This window comes from Dendrobates tinctorius, unplaced genomic scaffold (assembly GCF_039654945.1).
Source record: "Dendrobates tinctorius isolate UK_male_01 unplaced genomic scaffold, ASM3965494v1 ptg000038l, whole genome shotgun sequence".
Lineage (NCBI taxonomy): Eukaryota > Metazoa > Chordata > Amphibia > Anura > Dendrobatidae > Dendrobates > Dendrobates tinctorius.
In genome coordinates this window covers 1165824-1191568 of record NW_027361706.1, presented here as the reverse complement: position 1 = coordinate 1191568, position 25745 = coordinate 1165824, and the positions used below count along the sequence as shown (strand labels likewise).

The 25745-nt window shown below is 48.3% G+C and overlaps 1 protein-coding gene across 1 annotated transcript; it reads right to left on the bottom strand.

Annotated features, from left to right (window-relative positions):
* Positions 1-241: 241 nt before the first annotated feature.
* LOC141088164 (NADP-dependent alcohol dehydrogenase-like) lies at positions 242-25529 on the bottom strand. Its single transcript, XM_073574089.1, has 6 exons — positions 25509-25529; positions 21602-21687; positions 14759-15300; positions 14588-14643; positions 2198-2266; positions 242-889 (listed from the first exon to the last, which is right to left on the bottom strand). The coding sequence occupies exons 1-6, from the start codon at positions 25527-25529 to the stop codon at positions 242-244; spliced, it is 1422 nt and encodes a 473-aa protein (XP_073430190.1).
* Between the last annotated feature and the right edge of the window lie 216 nt (positions 25530-25745).

Below are 25745 nucleotides of genomic sequence, written 5' to 3'. Positions count from 1 at the left end.
TAGTGGCGACTCCCCCCACCGCCGCCACATTGAACTATACCGGTGTCTGCATTAGTATAGAAGTTGAACCAAAGCAAATGCCGAAATTCTTAAGTGGATTCTATCACTGTGAACAAAAAAATCATACACCAATCAGATAGGAGAATGTATGCATATAAGATATGATTAATCAGAAGCTGTAAAGTGCATTTCTACAAGGACAGCTCCATGGTCTACTTCCATATTTTCACTTGCAGTACGATTAGAATATCACAATACTCCGAGCTCCTGCCCCACTGCTAAGCAGTTCAAATGCTTCATTGATTTTTTGCAGGGCTAGCTTCTTGCTTACTAAATGTTCCAGATTGTTCCTTTTGTTCATATAATCTGTAACCAGTTTTGGGATATCAGAACCCTTGTAGCCTCCAAATATAGATCCTTTCAAGGTACGCCCTGTGACAAGCAAACCTGGATGCAAACAAAGTGTGTCCTTGGGAGATGCCACACCCAACACAACAGCAACACCATTTCCACAGTAAGTACACTGGAGAGCAGTCAGCATGGTTTCAGTGCGTCCTGCACATTCAATGGCAAAATCCACTCCTCCGTTAGTTAGCTCCGTAATGACCTCATGGATGGGTTTATCATAATCCTTTGGGTTTAGGCACTCAGTGGCTCCCAGTTGTAGGGCTTTTGGATACTTATCCTTATGTGAACCTACGCCAATGATTCGTGTAGCGCTTGCATCCTTGCATCCTACAATTGCTGAACAACCAACTCCTCCCAAGCCAAAAACAGCACAACTAGAGCGCTTGGTCACCTTAGCAGTGTTGACAGCTGCACCATATCCAGTAGCAAATCCACAGCCTATAAGACAAACTTCAACAAGGGCACGGGCATCTGGGTCGCCCTCCAAGGGCTGTGGGGTACTCGGTACCGGGCCAGTGTAAGTGGGATAAGTCACAGCAGCTGTGACCCGGTCCGTGGCCCTGGGCGCCCAAATCAATGGTGGTTTGTAATATAGTTTATGTGATAGTTTGTGACGCCACCTGTGGTGTTTGGCAAGCAAGATGGTAAGCCAACGCTGCGTGCAGATCCTCTGGGGCTGATGGTGTGTTGCAGCATAGATGGTGTAGCTCCCCACAGGTGAAGCTGTAACCCCAGGGCAGTGTATAGGCGTAGGCGGTGTGAGGAATGTTGGTAGCCAGATGTAGCGGTGCTGACGGTGTTGGCGCACAAATGAATGGAAGACACCAGGGCTTGCAGTTCCAAAGCTTTACTCACAGTTCATGGTACACACTGGTGCCTGACTCCGGGGTAGAGACTCAATCAACCTCCCGGGCTAGTCAGGATTATCCTCTCCAACACTCTGCCAACATGTACCTTTCCTGAACGACTCCTCTATTGCGCCTTTTAGTGTGAAGAGCTCGAGCACCGTGGTACTCTGAAGTTCCTCCTGTCAGATGTTCCTAACAACTCTACTCGTATGGCAGACAGCTGTAGCCTCTCTTGGGGACTCCCTTCTCCGGAGTCCTGGCTCTCTATTCAGTTGCTGTTGTGCCCCAAGTCTTAGATGGGAGTAGTGCATTTACAGCCAACTACTCCACCGGTGTCTGCTGCAGAACCATAAGTGTCCATACAACCTCGGGGACCGGTCCCTGGCCTTGCGCTGAGAACCTATAGGCAGGGTTCCTCTTCCAACCCACAACTCCTCTCTGTTCTCCTACTCCTTCGTTCCGCACTGTTTCTTCTCTCTCTTATGGAAACTTAGGTTGCAGTTCTACGTCTTTCTCCTTCTGTTCCTTTTCCGTGCCAGATGGCTCAGGTCACTGAGGCAGCTGCAGCACTCCTTCCTCCATCCCTTCTTCCAGGGATCCCCACTCCTCCCGAGTGGCTCCCTTCCTTCCTTTCTGACCCTCTGTCAGACTGAACCTCCAGACTGATCTGTAATTCTAAACCTTCCCAACCTTTTATATATCTCAACTCCACCCACCTCCCAGCACATCTCGTGTTACGAAGCAAGGACCCACGAAAGGTGCGCTGCTACCCTCTAAGCATGGAGCCGCAATGTGGTCCTGCTGAACTATCCTGTGTGTGGGGTGCAGGTGTTGGAGTGTGGAAAGGAGTTCCCTACTTACCTAGGTGGTGGGGCACTACACCTTAGGAGAAGGTGCAGTACCTCTGTGGCGACTGAGCCTCAGGGGCGCCACACATCCACTTTGGCAACGCAAATGTCAGACACCACTGTGTATTCAGTAAATGTACTTGTGCATGCGTAATGATTAGTGTTGAGCTATACCACCCGATACTGAAAAATATCGTATCGGAATGGATCGGCCGATCTAAAAAAAAGTATCGGGTATCGCAGATTCCGATCCCGGAAGTCCCATTCAAGTGAATGGAACAGAAATATCGGAATTAAAAAAAACCCTTTCTTTCCCTGTAGGTTAATTCTACATGAAGAAAAACAACTAATAATAATGTAGAATGTATTGTGGGAGGTGTAGGAGACATTAAAGCCATAGAGGTTTAGCCCAATCAAATGGAATAGCAGGATTTTTTTTTTTTTTAAAGACGTTCGTAGTTACAAAGATATTGACTATGTTAAAGTCTTTAATTTTTTGTCAGATATGTATGTTTCACTACTTCCATGCTCTTTACCTTCTTTTTTACTTCTCCCACACTTTCTCCTTCATGATCCTCAGCAGCAGCATCTTTTTCATCAACTTCTTCTTTTTCTTCTTTTTTTTCTTCTTTTTCTTTTTTTTTTTACATTCTTCATATTCTTCTTATTCAACTATTACTCTTCTTCATATTCTACTTCATCTTCTTCCTATTCTTCTTCATCATATTCTTATTTGTGTCAGGCATTCCTGTAGTTGTTATCTATAAAAGTTTGAAGATTACACCTTCCGTTCAGCCTGTCACAAAAGATTTACAACAGGATTTGTCCGCGTTCAGTTTGTCCTGCAGCAGCAGGCCTTTTCCAGGGGCACCACGAGGAGGAACGGACACACCCCTGTTGTGAGTTCATTTTTCCCTTCACCGTCGCTGTCTGATGAACTCCCTCTTCTGGTGAAGGAAGGTAGTGAGGCTGATTACCAAACACCTGATCTGGTAGATGATGACTGGGTAACAGGAAATTCTGACTGGATATAAGGCAGCCGACGCCCTTCTGAGTCGCTGGTGATTTCTCTGATGGATTCTTGGAGACCAGTCTGATTCCTGCTTCCCAAAGATAAATTTTTGCTCTGCTATTGAACTTATTAGTTTTGTTTTGTTTACCTTGTTTTTTGGAGTTCAGCCATCCCCGGTCGGGGGTGTGCTGAGTTCCATTTTTGTCTCTTGGCTCTGTCTTCAGAATTTACCTGAGTGCTGATATAGCGACTTCAGGGCCTGTTTTTCCTATCAGACGGTTGGGACATTTTTTGGTAGGGTTTTTTACGGATTGCAGACAGCAGCTTTTCTATCCTGTCCTTTTTAGTTAGCTTGGGCCCCATCGTTTGCTCAACCTATCTTTCTATCTGTGTTAGTGTTTTCATCTTGCTTCACCGTCATTATTTGTTGGGGCTGCCTATTGCTTTGGGGTCTGCTCTGGGGCAGTTTAGATTTCCCCTTTCTTTCTTTAGGCCTATTTAGTTCTCTGGCTGTGATCGAGGGGTCTAGGGCATCGTAGGAACCCCCCACGGCTACTGTTAGTTGTTGTGGATAGGATCAGGGGTCTGCAATCTGATAGCTACCAACCTCTCCGGTTTTTCTGGACTTAGCTTGTATTTTTGTTTTTTCCTCCTTCGGTGACTCATTCATAACAGAATTACCAGCCATACCGCAGATCCTAGGGTACTCAATAGCAGGAAAGAATTGTAAAAAAAAAAAGAGAGTTTGTCAGAATGTTTTTTTGGTTTTTTTTGTGTATATTTCTTCCTCTATGTCTCTGAGGCCGTAGGGGGAATTTTATTTTTATTTCTCAATGGAGATGAAGCAATTGTCTGATCGTGTGGAGCAGCTCACTGCTGAAGTGCGGGGAATTTCCGCCTATCTTGCTCATTCACATGCTGCTGAACCAAAGAACCCTACTCCTGATGTGTTTTTGGGGATCGGTCTAAATTTTTGAATTTTAAGAATAATTGTAAATTATTTTTTGCCTTGAAGCCTAACTCGTCGGGGAGCTCCGCGCAGCAGGTTAAAATTGTCATCTCTTTGCTGCGCGGCGATCCCCAGGATTTCTTTGAAACCTGATGATCCTATTCTTACTAATGTGGACGCATTTTTTCAAGCCTTGGGGTTGTTGTATGATGAACCTAATGCTATTGATCAGGCTGAAAAGGCCCTGCTGGCATTGAGCCTGGGTCGGGATTCTGCAGAGTTGTACTGTCAAAAATTCCAAAAGTGGGCGGTCCTTACTACCTGGAATGATGGTGCCTTGGCAGCTCTCTTTCGGAAGCGTTTGTCAGAAACCGTAAAAGATACTATGGTGGTCTCTTGGCTCTGTCTTCAGAATTTACCTGAGTGCTGATATAGCGACTTCAGGGCCTGTTTTTCCTATCAGACGGTTGGGACATTTTTTGGTAGGGTTTTTGGTAGGGTTTTTTACGGATTGCAGACAGCAGCTTTTCTATCCTGTCCTTTTTAGTTAGCTTAGGCCCCATCGTTTGCTCAACCTATCTTTCTATCTGTGTTAGTGTTTTCATCTTGCTTCACCGTCATTATTTGTTGGGGGCTGCCTATTGCTTTGGGGTCTGCTCTGGGGCAGTTTAGATTTCACCTTTCTTTCTTTAGGCCTATTTTGTTCTCCGGCTGTGATCGAAGGGGTCTAGGGCATCGTAGGAACCCCCCACGGCTACTGTTAGTTGTTGTGGATAGGATCAGGGGTCTGCAATCCGATAGCTACCAACCTCTCCAGTTTTTCTGGACTTAGCTTGTATTTTTGTTTTTTCCTCCTTCGGTGACTCTTTCATAACACACCCCCATACACTGCTTAGTCTTCTTCTGCTAATAAATTTGATAATATCCTTTGCTCAGATTTTTAGTCTTATGCTTAATGTTCTTCTGCTTTTGTTTTTTATGCTTCTTGGTCTTCTGTCTCTTGTTGTTCTGCATCTTGGTGGTTGTCTTCCTGTTCTTTGTCCTCTTGGTCATCTTCTTCAGGGTCATCTTTTAGGTATTCTTCTGTGTGGTCTTCAGGGTATTTGTCTTCAGGGTCATTTTCATGGAGATCCAGAGTGAGAATCAAAAACCATTTCCACAAGCTTGAACTTGGAAAAGTAGCAGAAGTTACAAGAAGGCTGAGGAACTGTCGAGAACCAGCTGACGGTACTGGAACCCGGAGTGGCAGCAGAATGAACAAGAGCCAATGGCGCAACCGTGGACCAGCTGACTGTGCTGGAACACAGTTACTAAGCAGGAGGTACCTGTGCTCCAAAGCACTACCAAGGACCAGCAGACGTTGCTGGAACTCGGATACCAAGAAGGAGGCACCTAGGCCAAAGGCACTGCCGAAAACCAGCTGACGGTGCTGGAACCCGGATGGGTAGCAGAAGCTACAATACTCAATGGAACTACCGAGAACCAGCTGACGTTGCTGGAACCCGGATGGGTAGCAGAAGGTACCCATGATTAACAAAGTTTTGCATCCGCGAGCAGGCCGCAGTTACCGAAACCCACAGTCCTACAGGGGGTGCTTAGTCTTCTTCTGCTAATAAATTTGATAATATCCTTTGCTCAGATTTTTAGTCTTATGCTTAATGTTCTTCTGCTTTTGTTTTTTATGCTTCTTGGTCTTCTGTCTCTTGTTGTTCTGCATCTTGGTGGTTGTCTTCCAGTTCTTTGTCCTCTTGGTCATCTTCTTCAGAGTCATCTTTTAGGTATTCTTCTGTGTGGTCTTCAGGGTATTCGTCTTCAGGGTCATTTTCATGGAGATCCAGAGTGAGAATCAAAAACCATTTCCACAAGCTTGAACTTGGAAAAGTAGCAGAAGTTACAAGAAGGCTGAGGAACTGTCGAGAACCAGCTGACGGTACTGGAACCCGGAGTGGCAGCAGAATGAACAAGAGCCAATGGCACAACCGTGGACCAGCTGACTGTGCTGGAACACAGTTACTAAGCAGGAGGTACCTGTGCTCCAAAGCACTACCAAGGACCAGCAGACGTTGCTGGAACTCGGATACCAAGAAGGAGGCACCTAGGCAAAAGGCACTGCCGAAAACCAGCTGACGGTGCTGGAACCCGGATGGGTAGCAGAAGGAACAAGAGCCAATGGGACAACCGTGGAACAGCTGACGGTGCTGGAACACCGTTACTAAGCAGGAGGTACCTGTGCTCCAAAGCACTACCAAGGACCAGCAGACGTTGCTGGAACTCAGATACCGACAAGGAGGCACCTAGGCCAAAGGCTCTGCCGGGAACCAGCTGACGTTGCTGGAACCCGGATGGGTAGCAGAAGGTACCCATGATTAACAAAGTTTTGCATCCGCGAGCAGGCCGCAGTTACCGAAACCCACAGTCCTACAGGGGGTGCTTGTCCTATTGGCACTATGGAACCAGCCTTTTTTACCAGAACCCGCAGCCCAAATAGGAAGCACCGAAACTGCAGGCACCATAGACTCGGCTAACCCTACCGCAACACGACAGGACAACGTATCGGTGGCAAAGTGACGTTGACACTACCCGGAAACAGCAGGCGTGCTGTAACAAGGCTGGGCAGGAGGGAGTACCCGTGCCAAAGACACTGCCGAGAACCAGCTGACGGTACTGGAACCCGGATGGGTAGCAGAAGCTACAATACTCAATGGAACTACCGAGAACCAGCTGACGGTGCTGGAACCAGGAGGGGCAGCAGAAGGAACAAGAGCCAATGGCCCAACCGTGGACCAGCTGACGGTGCTGGAACACGGTTTCTAAGCAGGAGTTACATATGCTAAAAAGCACTACCAAGAACCAGCAGACGTTGCTGGAACTCGGATACCGACAAGGAGGCAACAATGCCAAAGGCTCTGCCGGGAACCAGCAGACGGTGCTGAAACCCGGATTGGTAGCAGAAGGTACCCATGATCAACAAAGTTGCAAGGCCGCGAGCAGGACGCAGTTTCCGAAACCCACAGTCCAACAGGGGGTGCTTGTCCTATTGGCACTACAGAACCAGCCTTTATTACCAGAACCCGCAGCCCACATAGAAAGCACCAAAACTGCAGGCACCATAGACTTGACAAACCCGACCGCAACACGACAGGACAACGTATCGGTGGCAAAGTTACATTGACACTACCCGGAAACAGCAGGCATGCTGGAACCAGGCTGGGCAGGAGGGAGTACCCGTGCCAAAGACACTGCCGAGAACCAGCTGACGGTGCTGGAACCCGGATGGGTAGCAGAAGCTACAAGAGTCAATGGAACTACCGAGAACCAACTGACGGTGCTGGAACCCAGAGGGGCAGCAGAAGGAACAAGAGCCAATGGCACAACCGTGGACCAACTGACGGTGCTGGGACACGGTTTCTAAGCAGGAGTTACCTGTGCTGAAAAGCACTACCAAGAACCAGCAGACATTGCTGGAACTCGGATACCGACAAGGAGGCAACAATGCCAAAGGCTCTGCCGGGAACCAGCAGACGGTGCTGGAACCCGGATGGGTAGCAGAAGGTACCCATGATCAACAAAGTTGCAAGGCCGCGAGCAGGACGCAGTTTCCGAAACCCACAGTCCAACAGGGGGTGCTTGTCCTATTGGCACTACAGAACCAGTCTTTATTACCAGAACCCGCAGCCCACATAGAAAGCACCAAAACTGCAGGCACCATAGACTCGGCAAACCCGACCGCAACACGACAGGACAACGTATCGGTGGCAAAGTTACGTTGACACTACCCGGAAACAGGCGTGCTGGAACCAGGCTGGGCAGGAGGGAGTACCCGTGCCAAAGACACTGCCGAGAACCAGCTGACGGTGCTGGAACCCGGATGGGTAGCAGAAGCTACAAGAGTCAATGGAACTACCGAGAACCTGCTGACGGTGCTGGAACCCAGAGGGGCAGCAGAAGGAACAAGAGCCAATGGCACAACCGTGGACCAGCTGACGGTGCTGGAACACGGTTTCTAAGCAGGAGGTACCTGTGCTAAAAAGCACTACCAAGGACCAGCAGACGTTGCTGGAACTCCGATACCAAGAAGGAGGCACATAGGCCAAAGGCTCTGCCGGGAACCAGCTGACGGTGCTGGAACCAGGCTGAGCAGGAGGGAGTACCCGTGCCAAAGACACTTCTGAGCTGCAACTGGCGATGTTGGAGCCCAGGGGTCAATCATGCAGCAGGCTGAGGCCTACTTCGAGCTAGTTTTATATTGGTTGTACACAACTACTGATTTTAACCGGGCTCCACTTGGGCCTCTGGTTCTACTGTCTCTAGTATTTCCCCTGGCCTACAACCCCGCCAGTCGCCGCTCTGAAGTGGCGTGTGCACAATCCACACTTGTTCCTGTGTGACTGGGGCTCAGTCACGTCAGTTGATCCACTAATGTGTGTCCGGCAAGGTCTCCTGCTCTGTCCACATTCCGACTACTAGTAATGGGAATGGGGACAGAGCGGCAGACATTGCCGGACACACATCAGTGAATCAACTGACGTGCCTGAGCCACAGTAACACAGGAACAAGTGTGGATTGTGCACACGCCACTTCAGAGCAGCGACTGGCGGGGTTGGAGGCCAGGGGAAATACTAGAGACAGTAGAGCCAGAGGCTTAAGTGGAGCACGGTGGAAAATCAGTAGTAGTGTGATTTTGGAGGCAGCAGGAGACTTTGCCATCCACATAGCAGGGGAACAGCAGGCGTTACTGAACCCCACAGACACAGGAGCGAGTGTTTGAATCTGTGCAGACAGCACTTCCAAGCTACAACTGGCTGTGTTGTAGCCCAGGATCAATGCTCCGAGCAGGCTGAGGCCTACTTGGAGCGAGGAGAAAATGCGTTGCAGTGTGAGTTTGGAGGCAGCAGGAGACATTGCCATTCACACAGCAGGGGAACAGCTGGCATTACTGAACCCCACTAACACAGGAGCTAGTGTGTTTTGCTCTGTGAAGATGGCACTTCTGAACACCAACTGGCGTTGTAGAAGCACAGGATGAGGCATGGAGCAGGCTGAGGTCTGATGTTGTTGGCATGTGGATGGAGCAGGAGACTTTGCCGTCTACACAGCAGGGGAACAGCTGGCATTACTGAACCCCACTAACACAGGAGCTAGTGTGTTTTGCTCTGTGAAGACGGCACTTCTGAACACCAACTGGCGTTGTTGGAGCACAGGATGAGGCATGGAGCAGGCTGAGGTCTGATGTTGTTGGCATGTGGATGGAGCAGGAGACTTTGCCGTCTACACAGCAGGGGAACAGCTGGCATTACTGAACCCCACTAACACAGGAGCTAGTGTGTTTTGCTCTGTGAAAACGGCACTTCTGAACACCAACTGGCGTTGTTGGAGCACAGGATGAGGCATGGAGCAGGCTGAGGTCTGATGTTGTTGGCATGTGGATGGAGCAGGAGACTTTGCTGTCTACACAGCAGGGGAACAGCTGGCATTACTGAATCCCACTAACACAGGAGCTAGTGTGTTTTGTTCTGTGAAGACGGCACTTCTGAACACCAACTGGCGTTGTTGGAGCCCAGGATGAAGCATGGAGCAGGCTGAGGCCAACTTGCAGCCTGTTTTATAGAGGTTGTAGACTACTACTGATTGTAACCGTGCTCCACTTATGCCTCAGGCTCCACTGTCTCTAGTATTTCCCCTGGCCTCCAACCCCACCAGTGACAGCTCTGAAGTGGCGTCAGCACAATCCACACTTGTTCCTATGTTACTTGGGCTCAGTCCTGTCAGTTGATCCCCTGATGTGTGTCCGGCAAGGTCTCCTGCTCTGTCCTCATTCATACTACTAGTAATGGGAATGTGGACAGACCAGGAGACTTTGCCGGACACACATCAGGGGATCAACTGACGTGACTGAGCCCCAGTAACTCAGGAAGAAGTGTGGATTGTGCAGACGCCACTTCAGAGCAGCAACTGGCGGGGTTGGAGGCCAGGGGAAATACTAGAGACAGTGGAGCCAGAGGCCTAAGTGAAGCACGGTTAAAAATCAGTAGTAGTTTGAATGTGGATGGAGCAGGAGACTTTGCAGTCCACACAGCAGGGGAGCAGCTGGCATTACTGAACCCCAATAACACAGGAGCTAGTGTTTTTCTCTGTGCAGACGACACATCTGAGCGACAACTGGCTGTGTTGAAGCCCAGGGATTATAGTTCAGGTGGTAGAAACATGAACACAACAGGAGACCTGGATACAGTTGCCAACCAATTATTTAGTCGGGAAGAGGACTGGCAAATTCTGGGGAGATCCAGGCCTTGTTCATTTTCAGAAAAGTAAGCCGGTCAACGTTATCGGAAGAAAGTCGCGTGCGACGGTCTGTTAGTACACCACCTGCGGCATTAAAGACGCGTTCCGATAATACACTGGCAGCAGGGCAAGCCAGCACCTCCAATGCATACTGGCTAAGCTCTGGCCATGTATCCAGCTTAGAGACCCAAAACTTGAAGGGGGAAGAGCCATCTGGGAGTACACTCACAGGGCAAGACATGTAGTCTGTCACCATCTGATGGAAACGTTGCCTCCTGCTGACTGGAGCCGTCAGTGATGGTGTAGACAATTGTGGCGGACACACAAAACTTTGCCACATTTGGGCCATAGTGGTCTTGCCTTGTGCTGAGGCTCTGCCTCTGCTCCCTCTTTGTGCCGAGTTTCCTCCACTGGCTCGACGCACAGAGGTGCTTTGTAAAGCACTAGCACCACTGCTGTCGGGTGGAATGGAAAACATGATGGACTGCACCAGTGTGTCTTGGTACTCCCGCAGTTTACACTCCCGGTTCAACGTTGGTGTGAGGGTTTGCAAGTTGTCCCGGTAGCGAGGATCTAGGAGGGTGTACACCCAATAATCAGCCGTATAGAGAATGTGGGCGATGCGACGGTCGTTTCTCAGGCACTGCAGCATGAAGTCAACCATGTGCTGAAGACTCCCAACTGCCAAAGAACCGCTGTCCCCTGCTTGAGGCGTGATCTCTGCCTGCTCTGCATCTCCCCACCCTCGCTGTACATACTGATTAGAGCTTTGTGTACCTCCCTCCTCTGGAGAGATGTCTTCCTCCTCCATCGACTCCTCCTCATCCACCTCACAAAGTGTCCCCTGCCTAGGCCTTTGTGAGGAAGCACGTGGCGCAGACTGTCCAGTAGCAGATGGCATTTGGGACTCCTCATCCTCCACCTCTTCCAAAACCTCATCCCTTAGTGCTTGCAGTGTTTTTTGAAGCAGACAGATAAGGGGGACAGTCATGCTGACTAGTGCATCATCTGCACTCGCCATCCGCGTGGAATCATCGAAGGCACGCAAAACGAGGCAGATGTCCTTCATAGAGGCCCAGTCAGTGGTGCTGAAGTGTGACCGGCGCACAGTGCGACTTGTTTGCGCCTGATGCAGCTGGTACTCCATGACTGCTGCCTGCTGCTCACACGACCGCTCCAACATATGTAACGTAGAATTCCACCTGGTGGGTAAGTCACATATGATGCGATGTTCCGGAAGGCGTAATCGGCGCTGCAGAGCAGCAAGGCGCGACCTTGCCGTGCTGGAACGCTGCAAGTGAGCGCACTATGCGGACCTTGTGCAGCAGTGCATCAAGATCCGGATAGTCGCTCAGAAAGCTCTGCACGACCAAGTTGAGCACATGTGCCAGACATGGGATGTGAGTGAGGTTGCAAAGGCCAAGAGCTGCCACCAGATTTCGGCCATTGTCACACACTACCAAGCCCGGCTGGAGATTCGCTGGCAGAAACCACACGTCGCTCTCCTGCTTGATGGCATTCCAGAGCTCCTGCGCTGTGTGGCTTCGATTCCCCAAAGAAATTAATTTCAGTACGGCCTGTTGACGTTTGGCCACGGCTGTGCTCATATTGGTCATAACAGGCTCCTGCTGCGCTGTTTCAGAGGAACTTGAATAGGAGGAGGAGTCAATGTGTACAGACTGGATTCCTGCAATCCGTGGAGTTGGCAGAACACGTACAGTGCCACTCTCCAGATCTGTACCCGGCTCAGCAACATTGACCCAATGGGCAGTGAGGGAAAGGTATCGTGTCCCTGTCCATGGTTACTGGTCCACGCATCGGTGGTCAGGTGGACCTTGCTACTGACGGCGTTTAGTAGCGCATGTTTTATGTTTGCCTCCACATGTTTCTGCAGGGCAGGGACGGCTCGCCTGCTGAAATAAAAGCGGCTGGGCACGGTGTATTGTGGGACCGCCAATGCCATGAAGTCCCGGAAGGTGTCAGTCTCCACCAGCCTGAATGACAGCATTTCAAGTGCCAGTAGTTTGGCAATGCCAGCATTCAGAGCCTGTGCTCGGGGATGGTTTGCCGAGTATGGTCACCTTTCTCCCATGCCTGTGCTACCGATGGCTGTCGAGTGGCCTGGGAGTGTGAGGATGACTTGGAATGTGGTGCTGTGGGTGGAATGTCACAGGGTCTCCGGACAACAGTGCCAGAGGTTCTTCCTTGGCGATCCTGTGAGGAAGCCGAACCAGCTGTGTGTGAGCTGGAGGAAGAGGCCCCAACACGAGCTGAAGAGGTGGTAGGTGGTGCTGTACGTTGGCCTACGTCTTCAGTGTGTCTGTGTAACTCCACCTCGTGCTTGGTCCGCACATGTTTCCACATATTAGTGGTATTGAGGTTGCTGACATTTTTCCCTCTTTTGACTCTCTGATGACACAGCTTGCATTTGACAAAGCAAATGTCATCTGCAACTGTGTCAAAAAAGGACCACGCACTGCAAGTCTTGGGAGCGCCCGTTTTGCCTTTACCGCAGCAGTGGGGTACGGTGAGGTCCTACAAAGCTGCGCATAAAGGACTGTTGCCTGCTAAAACTGGGGGATGCTGACTCACTGGTGCCAACAGCAGGCACAGACTCCCCACGTCCTCTCCCTGCAGAATCCCCACGTCCTCTCCCTGCAGAATCCCCACGTCCTCTCCCTGCTGAAACTCCACGCCCACGTGCCTTACTCCCTGCCTTCTTCATCTTGCTAGACTGAGAAAGATAGGCAGAAAAGTACAAAGGGGGGCCTTAGTGTGCTTATTCCTGAACAGCTGGTTACAGGTATAAGAAACACTAATTTTATGAAGTGTGTGTATCGACTACACTTTAATGGGAGCTAATGTGGCCTACACAACTTTCAACTGTAGTGTTTGGTGAACTTTGCTGTTTTTTTGGGGGGGGAAAAAAAATAAAATGATGTGATCAAAGATTTGAAAGTGAGAGTATCACCAACTTTCTGGAGCTATTACAATGCAGGCAGGTAACCTACAATGCAAAAGATGAGGCTCCAAAAAATTTGGGTAATACTAATCTGGCTGCAGCTGAAGGGCACAAGCCAGAAAAAAGGCTCCTCTACTCCTATATAGTGTTTGCAACCAACCAATGTAGATGGATATGGATGGATGCACACTAATAGGAGAAGAAAAAATGAGCTGCAATTAAAGAAAAATATGTGCAAGGCAGTGACGCACGCTGAGCAGCCTACAACCAGACGTAGCTGCCGGACACACTACTCAGCGTGAGCTGCACTCACACACAGTCAGAGACCTCTCAGACAGCCGTGAACAGTGCAGCTAAGTGGGCACTAGCACTGACAGGCTGCAGAAAGGCTCCGCTGTGTACTCCTAGAGTGTTTGCAACCACCATATATGGATACGGATGGATGCACACTAATAGGAGAAAAAATGAGCTGCAATAAAAGAAAAATGTGTGAGGCAGTGACACGCTGAGCAGCCTACAACCAGACGTAGCTGCAGGACACACTACTCAGCGTGAGCTGCACTCACACACAGTCAGAGACCTCTCAGACAGCCGTGAATAGTGCAGCTAAGTGGGCACTAGCACTGAAAGGCTGCAGAAAGGCTCCGCTGTCTACTACTAGTGTTTGCAACCAACGTATATTGATACGGATGGAAGCACACTAGATAGAATTTTTTAAAAATAAGCAGCTCAAAAAGAAAAATATGTATGAGGCAGTAGTGAGGCACGCTGGGCGGCCTACAACCAGACGTGGCTGCAGGACCCACTCCACAGCGTGAGCTGCACTCACACAGCCCTTGCAGACAGCTGTGAACACTGCTGCTAGGGAAAAGAAAGCTACAGTGGTGGTTTATGTAGCCTGGGTAAAGCACAATATTGTTTTGAGAATCGCTATTTCTAACTGTCCCTCACAGTCTTCAACAGCAGCCTGTCCCTAACTGAATTCACAGCCGAGTGACCAGAAATGGCGGCGGCTTTTATAGTGCATCATGACATCATTTCAGCAGCCAATCACAGCCATGCCAATAGTTTACATGCCTAACAGGATGTGCCCACACTTCTGAGGATTCCCATTGGCTGAATCAAAGCGAGCGGGCTGATAGCATTATGGGAACTTCCCATTCCGTTATCCGATACGAAAAAAGTATCGGAAGTCAGTATCGGAATTCCGATACAGCTAATATCGGCCGATACCCGATACTTGCGGTATCGGAAAGCTCAACACTAGTAATGATAAATCGCTTTCCCTTTACAGGTAAATCTGCTTGTACCATCATCCATCAGTCCTGATTGAGCTCCAAATGCAAACTCTAATTTTTTGCAGATGTTACTGTGTGGGCCATCGCAAGCTCTGCACGATTTCTTTTGACTTCATGAGCAAACAAGCAACACCATTTCCACAGTAAGTACACTGGAGAGCAGTCAGCATGGTTTCAGTGCGTCCTGCACATTCAACGGCAAAATCCACTCCTCCATTAGTTAGCTCAGTAATGACCTCATGAATGGGTTTATCGTAAACCTTTGGGTTTAGGCACTCAGTGGCTCCCAGTTGTAAGGCTTTTGGATACTTATCCTTATGTGAACCTACTCCAATGATTCGTGTAGCGCTTGCATCCTTGCATCCTACAATTGATGAAAAACCAACTCCTCCCAAGCCAAAAACAGCACAACTAGAGCGCTTGGTCACCTTAGCAGTGTTGACAGCTGCACCATATCCAGTAGAAAATCCACAGCCTATAAGACAAACTTCAACAAGGGCACCGTCATCCACTTTGGCAACGTAAATGTCAGACACCACAGTGTATTCAGTGAATGTACTTGTGCATGCGTAATGATAAATCGCTTTGCCTTTACAGGTAAATCTGCTTGCACCATCATCCATCAGTCCTGATTGAGCTCCAAATGCAAACTCTAATTTTTTGCAGATGTTACTGTGTTGGCCATCGCAAGCTCTGCACGATTTATTCTGACTTCATGAGCCTTTGGAGGAGCTACTTCAATATCTTCAATGCTGAGGGGCTTGCATGGTTCCCAGGCAATAGCGGCCTTGCATTTAATAGCCTTTCCTGCGGTGCTCATGGTGGTTCCGGTTCAACGCAATGATGGAGGAGAGAGCGTCAGCTGATGCCTCCTCTCCCATCATTCCCCTCTGCCTCTGACACTGCGGGTGTGTGATGACATCATCGCGCACTCACTGTGTGCCAGGCAGTGCAGCCGTTGAGACAGGAGCCCCCTGAGGAAGCGACGAAATATCAAGCGAAACGTGCGTTGGGGAACGTGGTCACAGCACGGGCAGTCATTATGGGTAATTAACCTCTTCATTCTTTACTTAGTCATGTAGCGGTCTTTGCATACGTAATGTATACATAAATATATTTATTGTTGATACTGTGGTAATTGCAGGTACGCAGGATGCAGTGACGAGTCGCGAGACAATTTGGTGCTTTCTATAATAACTTTTATAAGACTAGAGGGAACTTTCCTCAGTCACGGCTTGATCACCAAAAGCGGTAATGGAGCGCCGACACCAGGGCCTAGCGGGGTACTCGGTATCGGACCCGTTGATCTCAATGGGAGTGTCACGGAAGCTGTGACCCGGTCCGTGGCCCTGGGGCTCCATGGCAAAAAAGGGGGTGAATGAACAATGAAATAAAGTTTATGAATAGTTTGTGACGCCACCTGTGGTGTTCGGCAAGTGAGGTGTTAGACCGACGCTGCACGCAGATCCTCTGGGACTGGTGGTGGGTTGCAGCCAAGATGGTGAAGCTCCCCACAGGTGGAGCCGTAGTCCCAGGGCAGTGTAGATGTAGCAATGGAGGAGAGGCACAGGCGGTGTAGAGGCCGTTGCCCAGATGTAGCTTTGCAGGGTGTAGTGATGCGGGAATAAGTGGAGGACACCAGGGCATGTAGTTCCAAAGCTTTACTCACAGTCTGCAGTTCACACAGATGCCTGCCTCCGTGCTGTGTCCTCCGGGTCCTGGGCTCAGTCAACCTCCAGGCAAGATAGGATGCTCCCTTCGAACACTCCGCCAACATGTACCTTTCTGAATGTCGCCTCTATAGCGCCTTTTACTGAAGTACTTCTAGTACTGAGTTACACTGGAGTGCCTCCTGACAGATGTTCCCAAGAACTCTACTTGTACAGCAGACAGCTGTAGCCTGCTTCGGGGACGCCTTACTCCTGAGTCCCAGCTCACTATCCAAGTTGCTGTTGTGCCCCCAAGTCTTAGATGGGAGTAGCTCACTACTCCACCGGTGTCTGCTGCAGAGCCTTCAGTATCCATACAACCTCGGGGACCGGGCCCCGGCCTTGCGTTTAGAACTTCTAGGCAGGGTTCTCCTCTAACCAACGTCCTCTCTGTTCCATTTTTCTCCTTCATTCTGTACTAATCCCTCTCTCTCATAGAAGGTCAGGTTTCAGTCCAATGTCTTTCTCCTTCTTTCCTTTCCTGTGCCAGCTGGCTCAGATCACTGAGGCAGCTGCAGCACTCCTTCCTCCATCCCTCTTCCAGGAATCCTCACTCCTCTCCGAGTGACTCTCTCTCTCTCTCGCTGACTGACTGACTAACTAACTCTTCCTGCTCTTTATGTAGTCTAAACTCCACCCGCCTCCCAGCACGTTTCGTGTTCCAAGCAGGGAACCACCAAAGGTGCTCTGCTACCCTCTAAGCAAGGAGCCGCAATGTGGCTTTGCTGAACTACCATGTTGTGTGGGATGCGAGTGTTGCAGCGTGGTCAGGAGTTCTCACCTTGCCTGGATGGTGGGGCACCACACCTCAGGAGGAGGTGCAGTACCTCTGTGGCGACTGAAGCCTCAGGGGTGCCACAGTAACACGGGTTGCCCTCGCAGGGGCTCTAAAACAAGCAAACACAAACGGGTAGAACACGACTACTTCCGGCAATAGACGGTCACTATAGGGCCGCGGTATGGCTGACTACGGGTCCGTAAATATATAGTCAACTTAGCCGTCCAGGCGTCCCTCGCCATTCGGGATGGTGGTCTTTCGGCGTAGTAGTCGCTGGGCCCAGTTGCTGAGGCGTTGGCGTAGTCTTCGCACGCTCCAGCGCTCTGATGACACTGGAGCCCCACAGGCCCCGGCTGAGTCCTTGGACGGATGGGCCGCAGTTCCCAGACTGGGGCAAGTGGCAGCGATGTAGGGTGGCGAATCACAGACCACCCGCGCAGCTAACGGCTGCGACGGGGAGTCCACGGCCAGCAGAGGCTCGGCCCCTGCTGCGAACCGCTGCGGGACAGTGGTGGCCGGCGGCGGCACTGTACTTGCCGCGAACACTGGTGAGAGCAGGGCGACTGCGGGTGGCGGGTAACAGGTCGCTGCCGCGGGGTGGAGCGAGATGGCAGCGGCCGCGGGTAGGCTGCAGCCGCGGGCTGGAGCGGGGCAGCAAATCTCGGATGATCGCCCTGCCACCGTCCCTCTGGAGTCCTCAGTCGGCATCTTCCCTGGCACTGGTAGGTCGCTCTATCTTGCAGTCGCTCCCACAGTCTCCTGCTGCCTCTGTCACAGTCTGCTGACTCATCGTCCCGGGGATTCCCCGCCTCCTTTATATTGTTCCCTCCCCCAGCCCATCTGTCTGTCACAACAGCCTGTCCACGAACTCTGTCCCCCGGGGACAGTTTCCCCCGGACCCCAGATGATGACTCCCTTGGTTCCGGTCCGGACACTCGACGGGGGCCATTCCTCCCACACTACCATGGTGATGTTTATGATTTAGGGGCACTTGTTCAGCATACCATTGCACTGCATGGTTGGCTATATGAGCCTCCTGATACTGAGTGAATCAGCTGCCTGATGTTTACATTAACTCTTTCTATTACTATTGGTTTGACATAGGTTATTTTTTGCTCTGTCCTGCTATTATGTTCTGCTCATAGTCTGTGGCCATCAGTCTTGTGGATCATGTGTATTCATACATACTAATTGACTTGATATATTTTATTGTACATTTTACTATTTATGTAATTGATGAACTTCTGTATTAATAAATACTTATTTTTCGTTGTATATGGTAAACTCATTTTTTTCTCTGTATTTTCTGATATGTATCTGAGTTTATATACATGAAATTTTCTTGACTTTGTGCTGGTACTTTTTATGTTTATGTAGGAGCCAGACGGGAGCAGCGCATGGCACGAGGAGAGGTGAAAATTGTGGAGTTTTTTAATATATCAGTGAGTTCTGGACTGTGGGGCCATTCTCGGGGGGGGGGGGGGGGGGGGATGTGGACTGTGTTATATATTATGTGGGCTGTGTTATATTCTATGTGGCTGTGTTATATATTATGTGGCTGTGTTATATACTATGTGGACTATGTTATTTACTATGTGGGCTGTGTTATATATTATGTGGCCTGTGTTATATACTATGTGGCTGTGTTATATACTATGTGGCTGTGTTATATTCTATGTGGGCTGTGTTATATTCTATGTGGCTGTGTTATATACTATGTGGCTGTGTTATATACTATTTGGCTGTGTTATATACTATGTGGACTGTGTTATTTACTATGTGGACTGTGTTATATATTATGTGGCCTGTGTTATATACTATGTGGGCTGTGTTATATACTATGTGGCTGTGTTATATACCATGTGGCTGTGTTATATTCTATGTGGCTGTGTTATATACTTTGTGGCTGTGTTATATACTATGTGGCTGTGTTATATACTATGTGGGCTGTGTTATATACTATGTGGGCTGTGATATATACTATGTGGCTGTGTTATATACTATGTGGCTGTGTTATATACTATGTGGGAAGTGTTACATATTATGTGGACTGTGTTATATACTATGTGGGCTGTGTTATATACTATGTGGGCTGTGTTACATACTATGTGGACTGTGTTATATACTATGTGGACTGTGTTATATACTATGTGGGCTGTGTTATATACTATGTGGCCTGTGTTATATACTATGTGGGCTGTGTTATATACTATGTGGCCTGTGTTATATACTATGTGGGCTGTGTTATATACTATGTGGACTGTGTTATATACTATGTTGGCTGTGTTATATACTATGTGGCCTGTGTTATATACTATGTGGCCTGTGTTATATACTATGTGGCCTGTGTTATATACTATGTGGCTGTGTTATACACTATACTATGTGGCTGTGTTATATACTATGTGGGCTGTGTTTTATACTATGTGGCTGTGTTGTATACTATTTGGGCTGTGTTATATTCTATGTGGCCTGTGTTATATACTATGTGGCTGTATTATATACTATGTGGCTGTGTTATATACTATGTGGCTGTGTTTATATACTATGTGGGCTGTATTATATTCTATGTAGGCTGTATTATATTCTATGTGGGCTGTGTTATATACTATGTGGCTGTGTTATATACTATGTGGATTGTGCTATATACTATGTGGCTGTGTTATATACTATGTGGGCTGTGTTATATACTATGTGGCTGTGTTATATACTATGTGGGCTGTGTTATATATTATGTGGGCTGTATTATATTCTATGTGGGCTGTGTTATATTCTATGTGGCTGTGTTATATACTAAGTGGGCTGTGTTATATACTATGTGGACTGTGTTATATACTATGTGGACTGTGTTATATACTATGTGGTTGTGTTACATACTTTATAGGCTATGTTATATGTTATGTGGCCTGTGTTATATACTATGTGACTGTGTTATAAAGTATACTATGTTGGTGGGTTATATACTATGTGGCTGTGTTATATACTATGCGGACTGTGTTATATACTATGTGGCTGTGTTATATACTATGTGGGCTGTGTTATATACTATGTGGGCTGTGTTATATACTATGTGGACTGTGTTATATACTATGTGGCTGTGTTATATACTATGTGGACTGTGTTATATGGGATTTGGATGTTTCGCCCCCCGCAGTTCGCCCCCAGCAGTTCGCCCCCGCACATTTCGCCCCCAGCATTTTGCCCCCAGGGTGTTTCGACCCCGCACATTTCACCCCCGCACATTTCGCCCCATACCCAAGGAGCTGCAGCTGTGACAGGTAAGTATGTCAGTTTTTTTGTGTTCTAGGGTGATAATACTCCTTTAAGGCCAGCCAGATGAGACACTGGGTGAGCTGCTGAAAAGGCAGCCACAGGAATCCCCAGCAATTGGGGTCCTGTATATTTTACCCTCAGGTATGTTCAGCCCTAGATGTTTTGTTCCCTGCATGTTGACCCCAAAAGCTGAGGGTGAAACATCAGGGGTCAACATGCTAGGGGCGAAACATCAGATGGCGACCCATCCAGGGACAAAATGCTGTAGGTGAAACATCCGGGGGCGAAACATCCAGGGGCGAAACGCTGGGGGTGAAATGTGCGGTGGCGAAACATCCTGGGGGCCAAATGCTGGGGGCAAAATGTACCTGGGGCGAACTGCTGGAGGCAAATTGCTGGGGGCGAAGCTTCCTATAACCGCTCTTAATAGGGTGCATTTCCTGGAGTTGGACAATGCATTATTCTGCACATTGCTTCCTTCTAGAATTCCTGCCCATGATAAGGAGATTAAAGATTTTCTCTATTTCCTATTTTCAGTAACAAAACAAAGGTTCAGGAAGAAGATGAGCTGATAGAAATAATAAGTGATGACCCAGGTAAGTACAATAATGTGGGTCTATAAAAAAAAAGCAAATGAACTGCATATTTTTTTTTACTGCTTAAAGGGTAGGAGAACTTATTTTTTGGATAGAGGAAAAAACGATTGTACCGTGATGGAAAAAGCGGACACATTGACCAAAAATGGATGAAAATTTTCTCTTTGCATGCAAAAACAACCCCAAAACATCTGAATGAGGCCTAAAGGTACTGCCACACTTAGCGATGTACCAGCGATCCCGACCAGCGATATGACGCGGTCAGGATCGCTGGTGCATCGCTAAGTGGTCGCTAGTGAGCTGCCACACTGGCAGATCTCACCAGCGACATCGCTGGGGACGGGGGTCGCTACTTACCTGTCACACCAGGGGATCCTGCATCCTCCCGCCCGGCTCCACGCGTCGCTCGTCATCACAACAGGAAGCTGACGACGAGAAGCGGTCCTGAACGTTCTCGCGCGATCAGCGATAACCGGGGGGGAGCGGGTTGTAGGTAAGTATCACACACAGCGATATCGCTAGCAATATCACTATAACGTCACAAGTTATAGCGATATTGCTAGCGATATCGCTTAGTGTGACAGTACCTTTACTAATTTTGAGTTGGCCTCCTCCATTACACCCAAAGAAATAATTACATTATCTTCTCCTGTTTTTCACAAACAGAGCGTCCCTTCAATATCAGAAAAGAGGAAATAGTGGACTGGGTAAGGTCAGTGGAAGGCTGAAAGAGACGAAGAAAGAATACAATCAAGATTTATAGACAACATTATTATTATTATTATTATTATTATTATACAATTTATAGCGCCATTTATCCATGGTGCTTTACATGTGAAAAGGGGCAAATATAGACAAGTACAATAAACATGAGCAGTACAAGACACACATAAGTACAAAAGGAGAGAGGACCCTGCCCGCAAGGGCTCACAGTCTACAGGGTTGGGTGAGGATACACTAGGAGAGGGTAGAGCTGGTTGTGCGGCGGATCAGTAGACTGTGGGTCACTGCAGGTTATAGGTTTGTCGGAAGAGCTGGGTCTTCAGGTTCTTTTTGAAGGTTTCCATGGTAGGCGAGAGTCTGATGTGTAGGGGGAGGGAATTCCAGAGAATCGGGGAAGCACAGGAGAAGTCTTGTATGCGGTTGTGGGAAGAAGAGATAAGAGGAGAGTAGAGAAGGAGATCTTGAGAGGATCGAAGGTTGCATGCTGGTAGGTACCGGGAGACCATGTCACAGATGTAAGGAGGAGACAGGCTGTGGGTGGCTTTGTATATCATAGTTAGGGTTTTGAACTGGAACCTCTGCACAATAGGAAGCCAATGAAGGGCTTGGCATAGGGGAGAGGCTGGGGAATAATGGGGAGACAGGTGGATTAGTCGTGCAGCAGAATGTAGGATGGATTGGAGTGGTGCCAGAGTGCTAGAGGGGAGGCCAGAGAGTAGGAGGTTGCAGTAGTCAAGGCCGGAGATGATAAGGGCATGCACTAGTGTTTTTGCGGTGTCATGGTCAAGGAATGCACGGATCCGGGAAATATTTTTGAGATTGCGACAGCAGGAGGTTAGGGTTTGGATAAGTGGCTTGAAAGCGAGGGCAGAGTCGAGGATCACCCCGAGGCACCGAGCATGCGGGACTGGGGAAAGTGAGCAACCATTGACATTAATGGATAAGTCTGGTGGAGGGGTAGAGTGAGATGGGGGAAAGATTATGAATTCTGTTTTGTCCATGTTCAGTTTTAGAAAGCGAGCAGAGAAGAAAGCTGAAATAGCGGACAGACATTGTGGGATTTTGGTCAGTAAGGAGGTGAGGTCAGGTCCAGATAGGTAGATCTGCGTGTCATCGGCATAGAGATGATACTGCAAACTGTGGACTTCTATGAGCTGTCCCAGGCCAAAGTTGTAGATGGAGAAGAGTAGGGGTCCTAGAACTGAGCCTTGAGGAACACTGACAGAGAATGGGAAAGGTGAGGAGGTGGTGTGGGAGAGGGAGACACAGAATGATCAGTCTGTTAGATATGATGAGATCCAGGATAGGGCCAAGCCTGTGATGCCCAGAGATGAGAGAATCTGGAGCAGGAGGGAATGGTCCACAGTGTCGAAGGCAGAAGACAGGTCCAGGAGAAGAAGGACTGAGTATTGTCGCTTGCTCTTGGCGGTTAGTAGGTCGTTGGTGACTTTAGTTATGGCAGTTTCAGTTGAGTGGTGCAGTCGGAAGCCTGATTGTAAGCGGTCAAAGAGGGAGCAGGAGGAGAGGTGGGAGGACAGTTCAAGATGGACAACATCAACAATATCATCATTACCACCAGTGAGATCATCACTACCATCATCATCATTACCACCAGTGAGCTCATCACTACCATCATCATCATTACCACCAGTGAGATCATCACTACCATCATCATCAATACCACCAGTGAACGGTTTTGTCAGCAGATCGTCAGTATTCTCACAAATAAATCTAAAGAGAATAGAACATCAGAAAGTTTCCTGAATGCAAAAAACTTTCTTAAAAATAAAAGCAGAAAATGTGATAGTTTCACATTTATACCTGTACGTACTGTGACAAATGTTGTCTGTGTAATCATATTATAATATTTATTGCCCCCAATTTTTTTTAACTCTCAACTTTTTTTTTTATTTCAGTCTTTGACATATACCCTTCACTTTTCTACTGTTGGGATATGGGTATTTTTTCCTTAAAATTCATGTATTTGGGGCTAAAAATCATTTTTTCAACTAGGTTTTATTAATGAACTTTACACCAAATGAGATGTCCCTTTTCAGAGATTCCTTGACGAGGTGGGTTGGGTTGATCTTTGAGGGATGCGTCCGCCATGCAGGGTCGGTTTTAGACAAAGTGGGGCCCTTGGCAAAAGCTTAAAGTGGGTCTGCAAATGCTCACATATCGCTCCATCACTCAGAAACATTTCTGTTGTATTTACTTGCGCTGAGTTCAGGCCGCTAAACGAGCCCGATCGACAATATTGAAGTCATTCAACGCTTGTTTCCTGGAATTTTTAGGGTATCTGCACACGTTCAGTAATTGGCAGCGATTTGTATGCAGCGCATGTCCGCTACGTCCATAGTGTTGCCAGCTATTGAATGCAGGTGATTCTGAATGTGTCCATTGAACTGTGCGGAATTAAACCTTCAAATACATTGTACGGGTGAGATTTATCTTACGGAGGCTTGTGTCTCTGCAAGATAAATAGACATGCTGCGAACTGGAGAGACACGCCACATGTCCATCTCTGGGTGATCCGTGGGCATCGGTGCACGCACAGTAGGCATGGGATTTCTTGAAATCCCATCCGCTATGCTGTAACATCTGGATGCTGCACAGGTACGCAGCATCCAACCCACATCATTTACTGACCGTATGCACCTACCCTTACTCTGGCTGAGGGAGAATGATTGGTGCAGATAGTCCTTGATACTGTATAATGCAGGTCCCATATAGTACATATAGTAAAATGCGCTCCCATGGTCCTTGATAGAGTATACTGCAACCCCCCTCAGAGTATAAAGCAGCCCCTCAGAGTATAATGCGGCCCCCCACAAACACACACACATAGTGCAGCCCTCACACACAGTATAATGCAGAACCCACACCCACAGTATTATGCAGCCCCTTCAGAGAATAATGCAGCTCCCTCAGAGTATAATGCAGCCCTTTCAGATTATAATACAGCCCCCCCACACACACAGTATAATGTATACCCCCAGAGTATAAAGCAGCCCCCTCAGAGTATAATGCAGCCCCACACACACAGTATAATTCATCCCCCCACAAACACACACAAAGTATAGTGCAGCCCCCACACACAGTATAATGCAGCCCCCCACACAGTATAATGCAGCCCCCACACACAGTTTAATGCAGCCCCCACACATACAAAGTATAGTGCAGTCCCCCAAACACACAGTATAGTGCAGTCCCCCCACACACACAGAATAGTGCAGACACACAAAAAAACAGTATAGTGCATTCTCCCCACACACAGTATAATGCAGACAACACAGTATAGTGCAGTCCCCCACACACAGTATAGTACAGCAGACAAACACACACCAAAGTATAGTGCAGTTCCCTCATACACATTATAGTGCAGCAGACATACACAACACAGTATAGTGCAGCCCCCTACACACAGTATAGTGCAGACAACACAGTATTGTGCAGTCAACCCCACACACAGTATTGTACAGCAGATATACACACTCCAAAGTATAGTGCAGTCCCTCCATACACACTATAGTGCAGCAGACATACACAACACAGTATAGTGGAGGCCCCCCCACACACAGTATAGTGCAGACAACACACTATAGTGCAGTCCCCCCACACACAGTATAGTACAGCAGACACACACACACACCAAAGTATAGTGCAGTCCCCCCATACACACTATAGTTCAGCAGACATACACAACACAGTATAGTGCAGTCCCCCCATACACACTATAGTTCAGCAGACATACACAACACAGTATAGTGCAGTCCCCCCATACACAGAATAGTACAGCAGACACACACACACAGTACTTACCTGCTGCTCTCGCTTCTGCATACTGCAGAGCTTCTCAGCTTCAAATCAGCTCCCCTGTTGGTACATGCTGAGTCAGAGGCGAGTGATGGGAGAGGGAGCATCACATGATGCTCTCTCCTTCATTACTGCTTTCAACTGTATCGGCATCTATAATTTGATATGATTATTAACAGGTTGGCTTAAGATTATTTCAAGGTTTTCTATGGGTCTGATCACTTTGATAATGGCTACAGTAAC

What these genes read in the sequence shown, in the direction of transcription:
- LOC141088164 (XM_073574089.1), bottom strand. Translation starts at nt 25,529, where the DNA reads ATGCAGAAGCGAGAGCAGCAG. An exon ending in GAAAAACAGGAGAAGATAAT is followed by an intron (nt 15,301 to 21,601) that starts GTAATTATTTCT and finishes TAAATCGTGCAG; the next exon opens with AGCTTGCGATGGCCAACACA. An exon ending in TTACCTGTAAAGGGAAAGCG is followed by an intron (nt 2,267 to 14,587) that starts ATTTATCATTAC and finishes GTATAGCTCAAC; the next exon opens with ACTAATCATTACGCATGCAC.